The 17,994-nt window shown below is 36.5% G+C and overlaps 1 protein-coding gene across 3 annotated transcripts; it reads left to right on the top strand.

The window, feature by feature from the left end:
* Window positions 1-42: 42 nt before the first annotated feature.
* LOC132651311 (zinc finger protein 431-like) lies at window positions 43-17,638 on the top strand. Of its 3 annotated transcripts, none has more exons than XM_060376536.1 (5): window positions 43-142; window positions 1,304-1,467; window positions 12,116-12,242; window positions 12,435-12,495; window positions 14,102-17,638. In XM_060376536.1, exons 2-5 carry the CDS (start codon window positions 1,399-1,401, stop codon window positions 15,861-15,863), a joined length of 2,019 nt encoding a protein of 672 aa, XP_060232519.1. In that variant the 5' UTR covers window positions 43-142; window positions 1,304-1,398; the 3' UTR covers window positions 15,864-17,638. The 3 variants fall into 3 exon arrangements, with proteins under 3 accessions (XP_060232519.1, XP_060232520.1, XP_060232518.1); XM_060376537.1 differs by lacking the exon at window positions 43-142 and adding an exon at window positions 183-317; XM_060376535.1 differs by lacking the exon at window positions 43-142 and adding an exon at window positions 418-593.
* The last annotated feature ends 356 nt before the right edge of the window (window positions 17,639-17,994 follow it).

Below are 17,994 nucleotides of genomic sequence, written 5' to 3'. Positions count from 1 at the left end.
TCTCCGATACAATCCCGGAAGTCCTTGCTCCGAAGCCATGTTTGTAGTTCTCAGGCTGGTGGGTCTCTGAGGCTATGTATCTTGGACCATTGGGACTTCCGTGACCAGCAAGAGCTCCGAAGTGAGAAACGAAGGGATAAAGGTCTGTTTGTAAGTAGAGGGTTTGTGTTTACAGCCCAGGCCAGGGAGATGGTAGGGCGGCCTCAGTGCCTCCGAGCCCGGAAGTCTCTGTTCTCTGCGGGGCGGATCTGGAAGCGAAGCCATAAGGGGCGGGACTTCCGCCAGCGACGCGCTGCTACCCGGAACGGTTTTCCCAGGTCCGCAATCTTCTTATCTCAAGCAGTTATGAATTCATAGTCCTGCTCACACGTGGGGTGGAGGCGGGGAGGAAGGGGAGTAGGAGGGATTTGGGGGTTCCCTGCCTCCTTCCCTTGTCCACCCCTGGCCTTCCATCCATCCATCCGCCTGGAGTCCCTGAGCGGCTCTTATGTGGAGCAGAACCGCAGGCAGGGTGTTGGCGGGACGAGAACACAGTCCTCTGCTCCCTCCAGGCCTGCATGCTTCCTGGGGTAGATGGGTGCACCCCGCCCGAGGTGAGGCTGTGCACGACCTTGTATTGGTTGTTCTGGCGCCCTCTGCTGGCCTGCGGGTGCACGAGCAGGGAGAATCCTATAAATAATTTTTAGGGGGCTGGGGGTTGAGTAGGTAAGGTGCACTGGGCTTAGTTGTTAGGGTGCTGGGGACTCAGTTCAAAAGGATCTGGCCACCTCTGCTGGGCTGAGGGCATATACATATGGGCAAAGAGAAAAAAGAGGTGGAGGAGGAAGAAGAGGGAAGGAAGGAGAGAGAGAAGAAAGAAAAGGAAGGAAAGAACGAAAGAAATCTGTGTGGCTTTGCAGAAAAACAACAGCTAATTAAAACTTGGGTACTATTTGGTGTTGAATTCCTGAATTTGAACCAACATACACAGGTAAAAGTGCAGGTATTCTGTACTCACATAAGTAACTGAAGTTTTTCCACATGGTAAATAAATTATTTTCTACCAGAAGGAAGGTGTAGAACATGGCAAACCAATACATTTTATTTTGAGTCCCTATCAAATAGGAATGACTTGATGAACTTTTTCAGAGGAAGCTTCTCATATTCGAAAACAAGAGCTATCCCTGGCTTAATGAACTATCTCTAGTCTTCTACAGCCTCCCACTACCCAGGAGATTTTTACTTCCATAAATTCTGGATTGACAGGTTTGATTGCTCATCTCCTGCTATGCTATATATCATGACACATACCCAATTTCTATAGAGATTAAACCAGAAGAAAATGATGTGGTGACCGTTTCTGAGCCCAGCTATTCAATACGGAATGCAGTGTATGCAGTGTCCCATGCCCTCCATAAAATGCTGCTGAGCAAAATTGAAATGGGACCTAAAGAAGACAGAAACATGGACTGGCTTCTTCCATGTCAGGTAAGCCTCACTCATAAGCAAGCGAAGCATCAGGATCTTATATTATTGTTAAGTAATTACTATCCTCAAACCTATAAAACATTTTCATCTTATATTTGCAAGTACAAATTAAAATGGAAATAGATTCTGTCAAAGTGTATGTGTATATATTACATGATTTGGGGACAGAAAGCACTCATTTGAAGACATTAAATTTGAATGTTTTTCAACAAATGATTTCCTAGTGTGAGATGAAATTCTGTAAGATACAATTGTACATAGTGTAAAAATATAGCAAGTTCAAGAACCAAAATTTTTATGATTTCATAGAATATGTCCAATGACATAAGATATAGACTATGGCCTCATATTGCAAAGCAACCATTTCACCTAAAATACAATCTGTATTTATGACAAAAGACCATAAAAAGATCCTTTTGTGGACAATAAATACCCTGTCGTCAAGTCAGCAGTAACAGAAAAGTAATTGCTTTCACAGATGATTTAGTATTAATAAGGTAAGATGAATGTGAAACGAAAATTGTGGTTCCATTAATAAATTTTAGAACACAGACAGTACTCATAAGCCTGGGCCGCAACTCAGTGTGTTAGTGATGAGTATAATGTGTGGGTTTTAAACCAACAAGATATAAACTAGGACTCGTTTACACTTACGAATCTTGGAGATGAACTTTAAGTAGGATATCAAGATGATTGTTGAGCAAGTCAATTGAACTTTTCATTCAGTCAATGATAGGTAAATAAAAGATGAAATGTGAGTGTGTACTATATAATTTAGCATTATGGGGATCAGTAATATTTGATACTGATATTGAAATAGTCTGTAATCATGGCTTCCAGTCATGATGTATTAGGTGAGTGAGTTTGTCTCTTGTATGAATAACTGAGTACCTGTATAGAAGTTCTTTATAACATGAATTATTAATTAGTTAACACAATATTAGGTTGTGTTATTAATTTTCAGAAGTTGATTTTTTTTCTAATCAAGATAATACTGCTGGTGTCTTAACAAAAATATGGAAGTGTTTCTTCCTTTTCCCTTCTATGGAATACTTTGAGGAGTATTGTAGTGAGTTATTTGCGACTCTTGTAGAATTCATGCTGAATCTCTAGACCTAGGCTTTTCTTTTCTCTTTTTTTTTGAGAGATTTTTAAGTTACCATTTCTATCTTGGTTGTTATGTGTCTGTTTTAATAATTTATTTCATCTTGATTTAATGTTGTTAGATTTTATACATCTAGAAGTCTACCCATTAATTTTTTTTGCATTTAAATGCTTAGTTAAATGAAAACTTTTAAAATATGAACCAATGATTTACAGCTTTCCTCAGTGCATGTTGCAGTGTCTGTTAGATCAGGATTGATGCAGGTGTCATGGACTTAAAAGAGAGCAGACAGGCATTTCCAAAAGCAGGATTTTTCTCTCAGACAGAACACTGATACGGTAGTCTATTGAGAGGGGAAGTAGAGATTCTATGCTGTAGTACCGGGGGATGGAGGTCTTAAGTAGCTTGATAGGGAGAAGGACATAGCGTGGGGGTTCAGTGTATAAATTTCTGGCTTTAGTCCTGCCTGTCTGTAGGTGTGTGGGTTTATTTCTGGATATCTGATTCAATTCCATTGATCCACAAGGCTTTTTCTCTGCCAGTACTATGTCGTTATTATTACTCTTGCTTTATAGTATAGCTTTAGATCAAGGATGGAGATAACTTCAGAAGTTCTTTATCATACTGGGTTGTTTTAACTATTCTTTTTTTTTTTAATATGTTGTTGAGAATTGTTCTTTCAAGGTCTGTAAGGAATAGTGTTGATATTTTGATGGGAATTGCATTAATCTCTAGATTTCTTTTGGTAGGATGACCATTTTTGCTGTTATTCTTACTGATCCATAAGCATGGAAAATCTCTCCATCTTCTCATATCTTCTTCAATTTCTTTCTTCAGAGATTTGAAGTTTTTTTTTTCATACAGATCTTTCCCGTTCTTGGTAAGAGTTAAACCAATGTACTTTATATTATTTGTGAATACTGGAAGGTTGTTGTTGCCTCAATTTCTATCTCAGCCCACTTGTCTTTTGTATACAGGAAGACTTCGGATTTTTTTGAGTTAATTTTATATCCAGCAATTTTGCTGAAGGTATTCATCAGCTGTACGAGTTCTCTGGTAGCATTTGTGGGTCCACTCATGTATACTATCATAACACCTGTGAATAGTGATACTTTGACTTGTATCTTTCTGACTTGTATCCCCTTGATCTCCTTTAGTTTTCTTACTGCTCTAGCCTGGACATGGTGGATGATATCTTTAATGTGTTCTTGGATGTGGTTTGCAAGTATTTTATTGAGTATTTTTGCACCAATATTCATAAGAGAGATAGGTCTGAAGTTCTCTTTTTTTCTTGGATCTTTGTGTGGATTAGGTATCAATGTGACTGGCTTCCTAGAATGAGTTTGATAATGTTCCTTCTGTATCTATTTTGTGAATTCGTTTGAAGAGAATTGGGGTTAGCTCTTCTTTGAATGTCTGGTAGAATTCTGCGCTGAAACCATCTGGCCCTGGGCTTTCTTTTTTTGGAAGACTGATTCTATTTCCTTGGGAGATATAGGACTATTCAATTTATTTACCTGATCTAGATTTAATTTTGGTAAATGGAATCTATCAAGAGAATTGTCCATTTTATTTAGCTTTTTAAATTTTATGGCATATAGGCTTTTGTATTAAGACCTAATGATTGTTTGGATTTCCTCAATGTCTGTTGTTACGTTCCCATTTTCATTTCTGATTTTGCTGATTTGGATAGTTTTTCTCTGCCTTTTACTTAGTTTGGCTAAGGATTTGTCTATCTTGTTGATTTTCTCAAAGAACCAGCTGTTAGTCTCATTGATTCTTTGAATTGTTTTCTTTGTACCTAATACATTGATTTCAGCTCTGAATTTGATTATTTCTAATCATCTACTCCACTTGGGTGTGTCTGCTTAACATGAAGTCACACCACAATTCTACCAGACATTCAAAAAGGAGCTACAATAATCCTTCTTAAACTATCATGAAAAGAAAAGAAAAAAAAAGGAAAAGAAACAGAAGGAGCCTGTGAAACCCCTTTCTAGAAATCCAGCATTGCTGTCATTTGCAAACCCATTAAAACTACACAAAAAGAAAACCACAGGCCAATATCCTTGATAAAATAGACTTTCAACCAAAATTAATCAAAAAAGATGATGAAGGGCAATCCATTCTCATCAAAAGAAAAATCCACCAGGAGGACATTACAACCCTGAATGTCTATGCCCCCAAATCAAGAGCACCTGCATTTGCGAATGAAATATGATTAAAGCTTAAACCACACATCGATCCCAACACTTTAATATTGGGAGACTTCAACACTCTACTCTCACCAAGGGACAGATCATCTAGACAGAAGCTAAATAGGGAAGTAATGACAATAAAGGTCCTAAATCAAATGGACCTAATAGATGTCTACAGAACTTTTCACCCAAACACAAAAGAGTATACCTTCTTTTACCTTCTTTTCAGCACCTCATGGAACTTTCCCTAAAATTGACCATATAATCGGGCACAAAACAGGCCTCAAGAGATACAAGAAGATCAAAATAATCCCTTGTATCCTATCAGACCACATGGCCTAAAACTAGACTTCAATAACACCAGAAATAACAAAAAGCCTACATATACATTGAAGAGCCTTGAACTCATTGGCATAAGAGAGTACTTCCTAAACAGAACACCAACAGCTCAAGCTCTAAGAGCAACAGTTAATAACTGGGACCTCATGAAACTGAAAAGTTTTTGTAAACAAAAGACACTGTCATCAGACTTAAACAACAGCCTACAGATTAGGAAAGGATCTTCACCAACCCGATAGCTGACAGAGGGCTAATCCAGAATATATAAAGAACTCAAGAAATTAAACAAAAATAATCCAATTAAAAATATAGTAAACAGAATGGAGCTAAACAGAATTCTCAATAGAGGAATATTGAATGGCAGAGAAACACTTAAAGCAATGTTCAACTTCCTTAATCATCAGGGAAATGCAAATCAAAACAACCCTGAGATTTCACCTTATAGCCATTAGAATGGCTAAGATCAATAACTCAATTGACAGCACATGCTGGAGAGGATGTGGAGAAAAGGGGCACCCTCCTCCACTTCTGGCGGGAATGTAATCTTGAACAACCGCTTTGGATATCAATCTGGCATGTTCTCAGAGAAAAAGGAATGCTCTTAATTCAAGATCCAGCAATAGCACTCCTAGGCATATATCCAAAACATGCTCAAGAATACAACAGGGGTATTTGTTCAAACATGTTTATAGTAGCTTTATTTGTAAAAGTCAGAATCTGGAAACAATCCAGATGTCCCTCAACTAAAGAATGGACACAGAAATTGTGTTACATTTACACAATGGAATACTGCTCAGGTATTATAAAAATTATAAAATTTGCAAGCAAATGGTGGGACCTAGAAATGCTCATCTTGACTGAGGGAGGTATCCTAGAAACTGAAAGAAACACATGGCATATCCTCACTTGTAAGTGGATTTTAGACATATAATACATGGTAAACATACTGAAATGTGTACAGCTCAAGAAGCTAAACAAGAAGGAGGACCCTGGTTTAGATGATCAATCCTCACTCAGAATGGCAAATGGGATGGACATTGGAAGTGAGAGATACCAGGCTATAGGACAGGACCCTACCACAGAGGGCCTCTGAAGACTATACCCGACAGGATATCAAAGCAGGTGCTGATACTCAGCCAAACTTTGGGCACAGAGGAGGTAATCTTACAAAAGAAGGGGGAGGTAGGAAGACCTGGAGGGGACAACATCTCCACAAGGAGAATGACAGATCCAAGAAACCTTGGCATATGGGTCTTTTCTGAGACTTCTACTCCAACCAAGGACCATGCATGAAGATAACCTAGAATCCCTAGTACCCCTACACAGGTGTAGCCCATGACAGCTCAGTCTCCAAGTTAGTTCTCTAGAAAGGGGAATAGTGACTGTCTGACATTAACTCAGTGACTGGCTCTTTGATCACCTCCCCCTAATGGGACTTTAGTCTTAACAGGCCACACAGGAAGACAATGCAGCCAGTCATGATGAGAGCTGATAGGCTAGGGTCATCTAGGGATGGGAGGAAGACCTCCCCTATTAGTCGTCTTGTGGTGGGAAAAGGGAGGACATAAGCGAGGGACGGTAGGATTGGGAGGGGATGATGGAGTGGGATAGTGGGGATACAAAGTGATTAAACTAATTTATTGAAAAATAAATTAATTAATAAAAATAGACTCAATTCTAATGAAATTCTTGTAAAGAGAATACAGGCATACATCAAAACTATTATCCACTCTGAACAAATTTCTTATCCCTGATATGGCACAACATACGTCAATAAATATAAAAATCACATAAATGATGTATAAACAAAAATCACATGAACATGTCAAGATTTTAAACAGAAAAACAACAAAAATCTTTGAAAAAAATCCAACATGCCTTTATCATAAAAGTTTCAAAAGTTGTAAGGCTAGAGGCAACACCTCTGAACATAATAAAAGCTATAGGTGAGAAACCTGCATCCAGAATCATCCCTAATGGAGAAAAGGTCCAGGCAAGTTTACTCAGGTCAGAAGTTTGTCATCTATGTCCACCACCCCCAGTCCTTTTCAATATTTTGCTCAAAGTGTTAGTTTAAGCAGTAAAGAAATATAAATAGGAAAATTAGAATTCAAACTATCACTCTTTGCAGATGATGTAATAATATGCATTAAAATTCCCCAAAATTCTATCACAAAAATTTTTGAAATGATTAAAAAGTATACCTATGTGACAGGATACAGAATCTGCGTACACAAATCTATTTACTTTTGTATATACCAACATCAAACATTCAAAGGAGATCTTGAACATACATTCAGAAATGTCTGAAGGAAAGTAAAATATCTAGTAATAAACAGATGAAAGAAAAAATATACCTACAATGAGAACTTCAAACACCTTAAGGAATCTAGAAAGACACTGGAAAATGAGAAGACATCCCATGTTCCTGGATTGATAAAGATAAAATCTTAAAAATGACCATTCAACTGAAAGCTATTCACAAATTCAATACAAATGCAATAAAAAGTATATTATTCTTATTCTTCACAAATAGAAAAAAAATTTCTGCTCAGTTCCCTCTCTTCATCCAATTCTGCTGTCTATTCTGTTTTCTGTTCTGAGTGATATTCTGGCACCCTCCTGTGGACCCTCCTTGTTATTTAGCTTCTTTGGGTCTGTGGATTGTAGTATGGTTATCCTGTATGAGCGGTCTAATATCTGCTCATAAATGTGTACATACTATGTGTTTTTATCTGTGTCTGTGTTACCTCACTCAGGATGATTTTTTTCTAGTTCAATCCATTTGCCTGCAGTTTCCATGATTTCTTATTTTTAATAACTGGTTAGTATTCCATTGTGTAAATGTGCCAGAAGTACTTTATCCATTCTTCTAGATTTGAGGGACACCTAGGTTGTTTCCAGTTTCTAGCTGTTATGAATAAACAGCTATGAACACAGTAGAACAAGTGTCCTTGTTATATAATATAAGGGAACAACTATTGGATATATTCCCTGGAGTGATATAGCTGGGTCTGGAGGTAGAACTAGTCCCAATTTTCTGAGAATGCACCAGATTGATTGATTTCCAGAGAAGTTGGAGGAATGTTCCCTTTTTACTACATCCTCACCACCGTGTGTTGTCACTCGAGTTTTTGATCTTAGCCATTCGAGTGTAAGATGGAATCCTGGAGTCATTTTGATTTCTGTTTCTCTGATGACTAAGGACTTTGATGATTTCCTTTAGTGCTTCTCAGCCATTCGAGATTCCTCTGTGGTGAATTCCCAGTTTAGCTCTGAACCCCATTTGTTAATTGGATTAGTTGATTTGTTGGTGTTTAATTTCTTAAGTTCTTTGTATATTTTGGATTTTACTGCTCTGTCTGATGTAGGGTTGGTGTTGTTATTTTCCCAATCTGTTGGCTGCCATTTTTTCTTTTGATAATGTCCTTTGACTTACAGAAGCTTTTCAGTTTCTTGAGATCCTATTTATTAATTGTTGATCTCAGAGTCTGTGCTGATTTGTTCTATTGTCTCCTATGTTAATGAGTTCCAGATTTTTCTCTACCTTGTCTTCTAAATGATTTAGAGGCTCTGGTTTTATGTCAAGGTCTTTGATCCACTTGGACTTGAGTTTCTTCAGGGGGATACAAAGGGGTCTATTTGCATTTTTCTACAGGCAGACATCCAGTTAGACCACAACTATTTGTTGAAGATGCTGTTATTTTCCCATTGTATGGTTTTGTCTTTGTTGAAAGTAAAGTTTCAGTAGGAGTGTCGGTTTATTTCTATGTCCTTATTCTAATTGTACAGGATTGGTTTGCTCAAAAGGGTGTTTTATTTTTCCATATGACAACTTCAAACTTCAAACTTCCATATGAAGTTTGTTTGCTCTTTCCAGATCTTTAAAGAATTATGTTTGAATGTTGGTGGGAAATGGACTGAATCTGTACATTGCATTTGTTAAGAATGCTGTTTTACTATATTAACCCTACATGTCCATGATTTTGGGAGAGCTTTCCATCTTCTGATATCTTCCTCAGTTTTTTTCTTTAAAGACTTGAAATTCTAGTCATAGAGGTCTTTCATTTGGTTAGAGTTGCTACAAAATATTTCATATTGTTTGTGGCTACTGTTTAGGGTGTTGTTTCCCAAATTTCATTCTCAGCCCATTTTTCATTTGTAAGCAGAAGGCCTAATGATCTTTTTCATTAAATGTGTTCCCAGCCTATTTGTCAAAAGTATATATCAATTGTAGGGATTCTCTGGTAGAATTTCTTGGGTCTTTATGTATACTAGTATATCATGTGTGAATAGTGATACTTTGACTTCTTCCTTTCCAAGTTGTATCTCTTTGATCACCTTCAGTTGTGGTATTACTCTGGCTAGGACTTAAGTAGTATATTGAAAAGATATGGAGAGGGTAGGCATCCTTGTCCTGTACCTCATATTAGTGGAATTTAAGTTTCTCTCCAAATAATTTAATGCTGGCTCTCAGCTTGCCTTTTACTGCCTTTATTATGTTAAATGTGTGCCCAATTCCTTGTATGTCTGATTTCTCTAAGTCTGTTAACATGAAGGGGTGTTGGATTTTGTGAAAGGCTTTTTCTCATCTAATGAGATGATCATGTGATTTTGTTGTTTGTTTTTTTATATGGTGGATTACACTGATGGATTTTGAACCATCCTGGTATCCCTGAGATGATGCCTATTTGTTCATCGTGTATATATTTGATGTATTTTTGGATTTGGTTTGTGATTATTTTATTGAATATGTTTTTTTCTATGTTCTAGAGTGAGATTGCTCTGAAATTTTCTTTCTTTGTTGAGACTTTGGTTTGTGTATCAGGGTGACTGCCATCACAATGAGTTTGGCAATGTTCCTTCTGTTTGTATTTTGTGAAATACTTTGATGAATATTGGTATGAACTCTTGTTTGAAAATCGGGTATGATTCAATGCTAAAACCATCTAGCCCAGGGCGTGTGTGTGTGTGTGTGTGTGTGTGTGTGTGTGTTTGGCAGACTTTTAATTACTGCTTCCATTTTCTAAGGGACTATTGATCTATTGTTTTATATTATTAATTTTGTTGGTTTTGTTTTTGAAGAAAAAATTTCTCCCGTCTTGTGTGTACTGTAAGTAGGTATGTAAATCAGGCAAGCCTCAGACATAGAGATTCATCTGAATCTTAATCTAGCTTTGTAATTTTGTTTTGTTTTTATATTACTGGCTGATGACCTGAAATGTAGGTATTTGTACATATCAAATCTGTTCTTCAATTGATCTTCATCCACATGTTGAATTTTGAGATTTAATAGAGCATATTATATTTCTCATTTGGTAACTTCATGGTCCGTAACCCATGCTGCTGTGGTTTCTCGTCTAGGGCCACACCTGTATCCTGCCAGGGGCCTCCCATGACCTCCAAATTCACCCACCCTGATTTCTATTCTCTCTCTTCATTCCTTCCTTGCCTCTACTTTCCCCAAAGCTGATGTCCATTCCCATTATCCTCCTCACTCCCTCTCCCACCCTATTCCTTCCCTCCATTTAATTCAGATACCTATCTTATTTTCTCTTCTGAGTGAGTTTCCTACATCCTCCCTTTGCTCTCCTTGACACTCTGGGTCTGTGGATTGTTCCATGGTTATCCTGTACTTTATGGTTAATTTCCACTTATGAGTGAGTAGGTACCATGTGGGTCTTTCAGGGTCTGGGTTACCTCACTCAGAAAAATCTTTCCTAGCTCCATCCATTCTCTGGTTGATTGCATGAAGTCTTTGTTATTAATAGCTAATCGGTATTCAGTTGTATAACTGTATCACATTTTATTTATCCATTCTTCAACAGAAGACATCTAAGTTTTTTTCCAGTTTCTGTTTATTACAAATAAATCTGCTATGAACATAGTTGAGCAAGTGTCCGTGTGTTATGGTAGAACATCTTTTGGGTATATTCCCCGGAGTAGTATAGCTCTTCAGGTATATAGGTATTGATGTTGGACTGTTGTAAAGTTTTTGAGAAATGTCTAGATGTATTTCCAAAGTGGTTGTTTAAGTTTTCATTCTCACCAGCACTGAAGGTGTGTTTTCCTTATTCCACATCCTCACCACCATGTGCTATCCCTTGAGTTCATGATCTGAGCCATTCTGACAAATGTAAGCTCAAAATGCAGAGTCCTTTTGATTTGCATTTTCTTGATGACTAAGGACAACGAACATATCTTTAAGTGGGTCTCAGCTATTAGCACTGCCTCTGTTGAGGGTTGTCTGTTTAGTTCTTTATGCCATGATTTAATTGAGTTATTTGGTTTGTTGGTGTCTAATTTCTTCAATTCTTTATTTTAGATATTATCCTTCAGTTAGAGATAGGGTTGGTGAAGGTCCTCTCCCAGTCCATATGCTATCATTTGTTCTATTGATGGAGTTGTTTACCTTCCAGGTGATTTTCATCTTCATGTGTCCCTTTGTTAATTGTTGATCTTATTGTCTGAGCTGTTGGTGTAGTGTTCACAGAGGTATCTCTATGTTTTTTATTTGGTTGATTAATTTTTACAGAATATACAGGTTTTTATTACATACCCCTGACTGTCCTGGAACTTACTGCATAAATCAGGCTAGCATCCAGCTCTATGAAATACTCCTGGGCCTGTCTCCTGAGTGTTCTTGGAATAAAAGACTTGAGAAAATACACCCAGCTTGTCCATTGTTATTTTAGTTAGGGATTGTTCATACTATTTATCTGATATGGGCTCATTACTGTTAGTGTTTACTCTCTCTCTCTTTATTTCTGTGAATTGGCATTTCTCTTGCAAGGCTATATCCTCCTGAAAAGATGCATAAATTAGAGAGGTGAACCTCACTATTCAGTTTCCTCCTAAAAAGAGTTCGTGATTACATTGGAACCTGTGTGTCAGAAAATAAGTAGAAATGCCAGAATTCAATGAAAATATTGTAAATGAAGTATACATTTCCAGTATACTTTGTTCGTTTCATGCTTTCTATTGTACACATGTGTGAATATTTTAGAATGCATTGACCTACAATGATGTGCATGTGAACTTCACTCGAGAAGAGTGGGCTTTGCTGGATCCTTCCCAGAGGAATCTTTACCAAGATGTGATGCTGGAGACCTACAGGAATCTCACTGCTATAGGTATGAGAGTGAATTATCTTTACTTTTTAAAATGAGGGAGGAACTCTTTATTTATTATTGATGTACTTCTGTAATTTCACTTGCCCATGAGGAAGACTAAAGTGAATGGTTCTTTGATTGATCATAGATTATGACCTAAATTTTGCCTTATTTCCAATAATAAAACATACATTTTCTGGTATTGTATTTTAGGCTACAGTTGGGAAGATCATAATATTGAAAAGCATTGTCAGAGTTCTAGAAGACATATAAGGTAATTTTCATGTGTAAGCTGATATGAATATGGTTCTGAGAAAATGTTAATGTGTCTTGGAAATTTGAAAGAAAAGGGACAGTGTAAATGGAATGTTTTAAGTATATTTACTGATGATTACTAACTTGTTACTAAACTATTTACCTCCATGTTAGGTATTTGATGTGTGTTTGCAAGGCACTCCTCTAAGAATGCAAGGAAACCATACCTCATGCAAGATCAACATTTAAATCATAGCCTTGTTAGCGCTATGAGGTGGAGCTGCATTTCTTTAGTTTCCTACAACTCAGATATTGCTAAAGGTATTCACAGTAAATAGTTGCTGAAAGTATGTAGAAAACATTGTACTAAAGTAGTCCATAGTAAAGCTGGGGTTACTCATACACTTGTAATAATGTTGCTAAGCTTTGTGAGAAGGACAGATTTTTAGAGTCAGGAATGTTGTTGTGGAAAAACCATAATCCCTATAGCACATATCTATAATGAACAAAAATCAAATGTGTGAATGCAACATGAAACCATGTCATTTATTATTCTTCTTTTAATAGGGATATCATATATCACAATGAATACAAGTCATAGATATATTGAAAGAAACAATATACCACTCAAAACAACTAAAATAAATAGTAGTCCCCATTATTAGTAGATGTTTAAATGGGGATACCTATTATGCTTTATATGGGCTATTCAGAGATGCAAGCAGTATAAATAATAATGCAGAGACTATTTTATATTTTAAAGCTTAGGTAATTTACCTGGTTGGATTCTGAACCCTCTTTTTCCCTAACACAAATAAACCTAATACAGTGTCCTGCTGCATGGGCAGCACTACCTCTTTGTTCATCTTCATGTCTATCTCTTAACCCTTCTGTCCTGCTGGTGAATCGCCTGTCATTTGCTTTCTTCTTTCCAGCAAACCTCTCTCACTCAGAAGTTCTGCCTTCCATTTTGTGCCTTGCTATCAGTTGTCAGCTTTTTATTATTTCCAATATAGGGAAGGACAAATGTTTACGAAATATAGGGCAGGTGATGGACCATAAAAAGAGAATTATGCAATCTGCTCAGCACTTAGCTTTCTGCTGTCTCAGCAATCAGCATTCCAATACACAGACACACTTTCACATAATATTACAACAACATCAATTAACTGGTTATTCAACTTCATTAGGAATTCTCACAAAAATCACACTTCAGAAAATGTAGTTTTAGGAATATATAAATTATTCTTTTTCTCACAGTTAACTTTGCCAATTTACCGTGGTGTGCAGTATAGGGAAATTTATTAACCCAATCAGTGAGTTAAAACTCTGAGGTCTTGCAGTTTTGTACAAATATGTGGTAAAACATCTTATAGAATAAAGTAAGAAAGTATAGTATAAATGTGAGCAAGGTGACAAATATTTTCACCATCACAGGTATTTTCAAATATACAAAACACCCCCTAGAGAAGGAGAAAACCGTGAATGTGAAAATAATGATAAAAACTAAGATGTAATTCCTATTTATCTTTACACCAAATTGTAAAATTAAGTGACATGGACAATTAGATTCATCAGTGTAATGAATGTGGTAAAGTTTTCATATGTATCAATTATCTTTGCAGGTATGAAAATAGTCATAGTGGAGACAAACCCCCTGAAGATACTCAATATGACGAAGTCTTTACACATCACAGGAGTCCCCACACACATGAAAGTAAGCATATTCGTGAGGACCGCTATGAATCAAACCAATATGGTAACGCTTTTGCACATAACAGTCATTTCCTAAGACATAAAAGGACACATATAGGAGAGATATCTGATGAATGTAACCAATGCGGTAAAGCCTTTGCAGGTAACAGTACTCTTCTAATACATAAAAAAGCTCACACTGGGGAGAAACGTTATGAAAGTAACCAATGTGGTAAAGCCTTGGCAAATAATGGTCATCTCCTAACACATAGAAGAACTCACAATGGAGAAAAACCTTATGAATGTAACCAGTATGGTAAAGCCTTTGCATGCAACCGTGATCTCCTAAGACATAAAAGAACTCACACTGGAGAAAAACCCTATGAATGTAACCAGTGTGGTAAAGCCTTTGCACAGAGGTGTACACTCCTATTACATAACAGAACTCACACGGGAGAGAAACCCTATGAATGTAACCAGTGTGGTAAAGCCTTTGCATACAACTATGGTCTCCTAATACATAAAAGAACTCACACTGGCGAAAAACCTTATGAATGTAACCAATGTGGTAAAGCCTTTGCACAGAGGTGTACACTCCTATTACATAACAGAACTCACACGGGAGAGAAACCCTATGAATGTAACCAGTGTGGTAAAGCCTTTGCAAACAGGTATATTCTCCTAGTACATAACAGAACTCACACTGGCGAAAAACCTTATAAATGTAACCAGTGTGGTAAAGCCTTTTCTTCTAACCAAAAGCTCCTACTACATAACAGAACTCACACTGGAGAGAAACCCTATGAATGTAACCAGTGTGGTAAAGCCTTTGCATCCAACTACGTTCTCCTAATACATAAAAGAGTTCACACAGGTGAGAAACGTTATGAATGTAACCAATGTGGTAAAGCCTTTTCACAGAACAGTCATCTCCTAAGACATAAAAGAACTCACACTGGAGAAAAACCTTATGACTGTAACCAGTGTGATAAAGCCTTTGCATCTAACACTGAACTCCTAAAACATAAAAGAACTCACACGGGAGAAAAACGTTATGAATGTAACCAATGTGATAAAGCCTTTGCATGTAACAGTAATCTCTTAAGACATAAAAGAAATCACACTGAAGAAAAACCCTATGAATGTAACCAATGTGGTAAAGCCTTTGCATGTAACAGTGATTTCATAAGACATAAAGGAACTCACACTGGAGAAAAACCTTATGAATGTATCCAATGTGGTAAAACCTTTGCACAGAGGTATACTCTCCTAGTACATAACAGAACTCACACTGGAGAAAAACCCTATGAATGTAACCAATGTGGTAAAGCCTTTGCACAGAGGTGTACACTCCTATTACATAACAGAACTCACACGGGAGAGAAACCTTATGAATGCAACGAATGTAGTAAAGCCTTTGCATGTAACAGTGCTCTCCTAAGACATAAAAGAACTCACACTGGAGAGAAACCTTATGAATGTAACCAATGTGGTAAAGCCTTTGCATATAACAGTGTTCTCCTAAGACATAAAAGAACTCACCCTGTAGAGAAACCTTATGAATGCAATGAATGTCATAAAGCCTTTGCACAGAACAGTCATCTGGTAGTACATAAAAAAATTCACACTGGAGAGAAATCTTATGAATGTACCCAAAGTGATAAAGTCTATTCATTTCAGAGTAGTCTATAAAGTCTATGCATTTCAGAGTAGTCTCTGAAGACAAAAAGAACACATCCTGGAGAAAAACCTTATGAAGGTAAGCCAGTCTCATAATAAAGTCTTTTCATGTAAGAGTTATCTTGAACAAGAACACTTATTGGAGTGAAACCCTATAAATGTAACCAACGTGTGAAAAACTTTTCATGCCATAATAATCTCCATCTACATAGAAGAATGCACACTGGAGAGAAACATTATGAATGTAACCAATTTGATAGAGCATTTTGACATAATAGTAATCTCCTATGACATAAAAAACACATACTGGAGAGAAACCATATGAATGTAAGCAATGTGGTAAAGCCTTTGCATGTAACAGTCATCCCCTAATACATAAAAGAGCTCACACTCTAGAGAAACCTTATTAATGTAACCTATGTGGTAACATACTTTCTCCAGCAGGGATACATTTCTTAAACATTCCCAAATGATACCATCAACTGAGAAGTATTCATTTCTCTGACTTCAAATGTATGTGTTTGATTTCTGTTACATGAAAGAATTCATGATGAAGAAAACATTTATAGATAAGCCTGTAGTTGCCTCAACACCTGAGTTCAGTAATGAATTCTTATATAAGTAAAACATTCATGAATAAACATATTTAAGAATTTGTTTTAATTTCCATTATGTGATAACAGTTTGTCTTTGTGTTTTTGATGTGCCCGTCCTTTCTAGTTTCCATGAAGACCAGACCTTATCGTCTGGTCTTTCTGAGACCAGATCTTCTCATACCAGGAATTCTAGAAAGTTGTCAAAAATCTTACCTAGCTCCTGGGAATGAACTTGTCTTAACTGGAAAGCCATGTCTCTAGTACTGTAAATATCTTATATTATCGTGATATCAGGAAGTAGAAAAGAATTCATAGGAGAGCAACCCTATTTGTACAAAGGAGTTGATTACTCTGTACATAATAAATGTATCCATTTTCAAGAAAAGAAACTTTTTTGTATCTATTTTTATCCAGCCTTGGAGGAAGTAAATTATTTACCATGTTCCCTTAAATATAATGGAACAGAACACCATTTGTGATTGTGGTCTGAATTTTGAACATTGGAGTAGGGATTGAATTTGCTGTATGTGTAGCAAATCCATTCACAGAAGTTTATGAGGTTGTTCTGATATTCCTTCTGTGGTGGCTGTTCATATTCTAATGCATTTCCACTTGGTGAAAGGTATTTTTCTGTGCAATGTATAGAATGGGATCCCCATCATCTATGTGGTCCATTGCTTATTTATATCAGGTAGTCTGTGATCATAATTTTCAAGGAAGGGTCTCTGAGAACGTGTGGTATTTTTTTTTATATTTTCACAAATTCATTTAAAATGTTTGTTTTTAAGCCTTGCTTGGATATCAATAATTAATAAATGCTTAATAGTATGTGTGTGTATATATATGTATATGTTGTTTGAAGTTCCATGTTTCTGCATGTTCCCACATTTACTATATGGCACATCATCTTCCTAGAGATTTATCTAGCTTTCTTAGATATTTATCTAGCCTTCTTAGAGATTTATCTAGAGGTGCTAGTTAATGTAACAGCAATGAGATTTATTTCAAAACATGTTGTGTGTTTAGTGGACTATTCATTCTTAGGCTATGACAGATATATGAAAACTGTGTGACACTTTGTGGGGTATATTTTAGTCATGCTTATATGATCTTCAAGTTTATGTTGTCAGTTTTGCATAACACAGTCTTCCCACTGAACTCACTGACATGCACAAAATTTAGTTGAAACATTACATCAGTACAATATTGTATTTTATTCAGATTATGAATATATTGTCATCAGAGGATGGAATAATATAAAATGATTTGAATAATAAATGCTACTTGCAAATGAATATTATACACTCCTGTCACATTTTGGAACGTGTTGGTTCTTAGGAGTAAAGACTTGTTCATAAGACTTTCTCAAAACTGCAAGTGAATGTCAGAGAATTGTCTCAGTGAGTAAATTTAGTTATTGCTAAGCCTGATGATTTGAGCTCTATCCCTGAGTAGTCCATATCACTGCTACAGATTTTTCTAATGTTTCTATAGTTGGGCTGCTGTATATGCAAATTCACACACTAGCAGATATGTAAATATATTTT

This window comes from Meriones unguiculatus (assembly GCF_030254825.1).
Source record: "Meriones unguiculatus strain TT.TT164.6M chromosome 13 unlocalized genomic scaffold, Bangor_MerUng_6.1 Chr13_unordered_Scaffold_45, whole genome shotgun sequence".
Classification (NCBI taxonomy): domain Eukaryota; kingdom Metazoa; phylum Chordata; class Mammalia; order Rodentia; family Muridae; genus Meriones; species Meriones unguiculatus.
The sequence above is the reverse complement of the archived record's forward strand: the minus strand, read 5'-3'. Positions and strand labels throughout refer to the sequence as shown.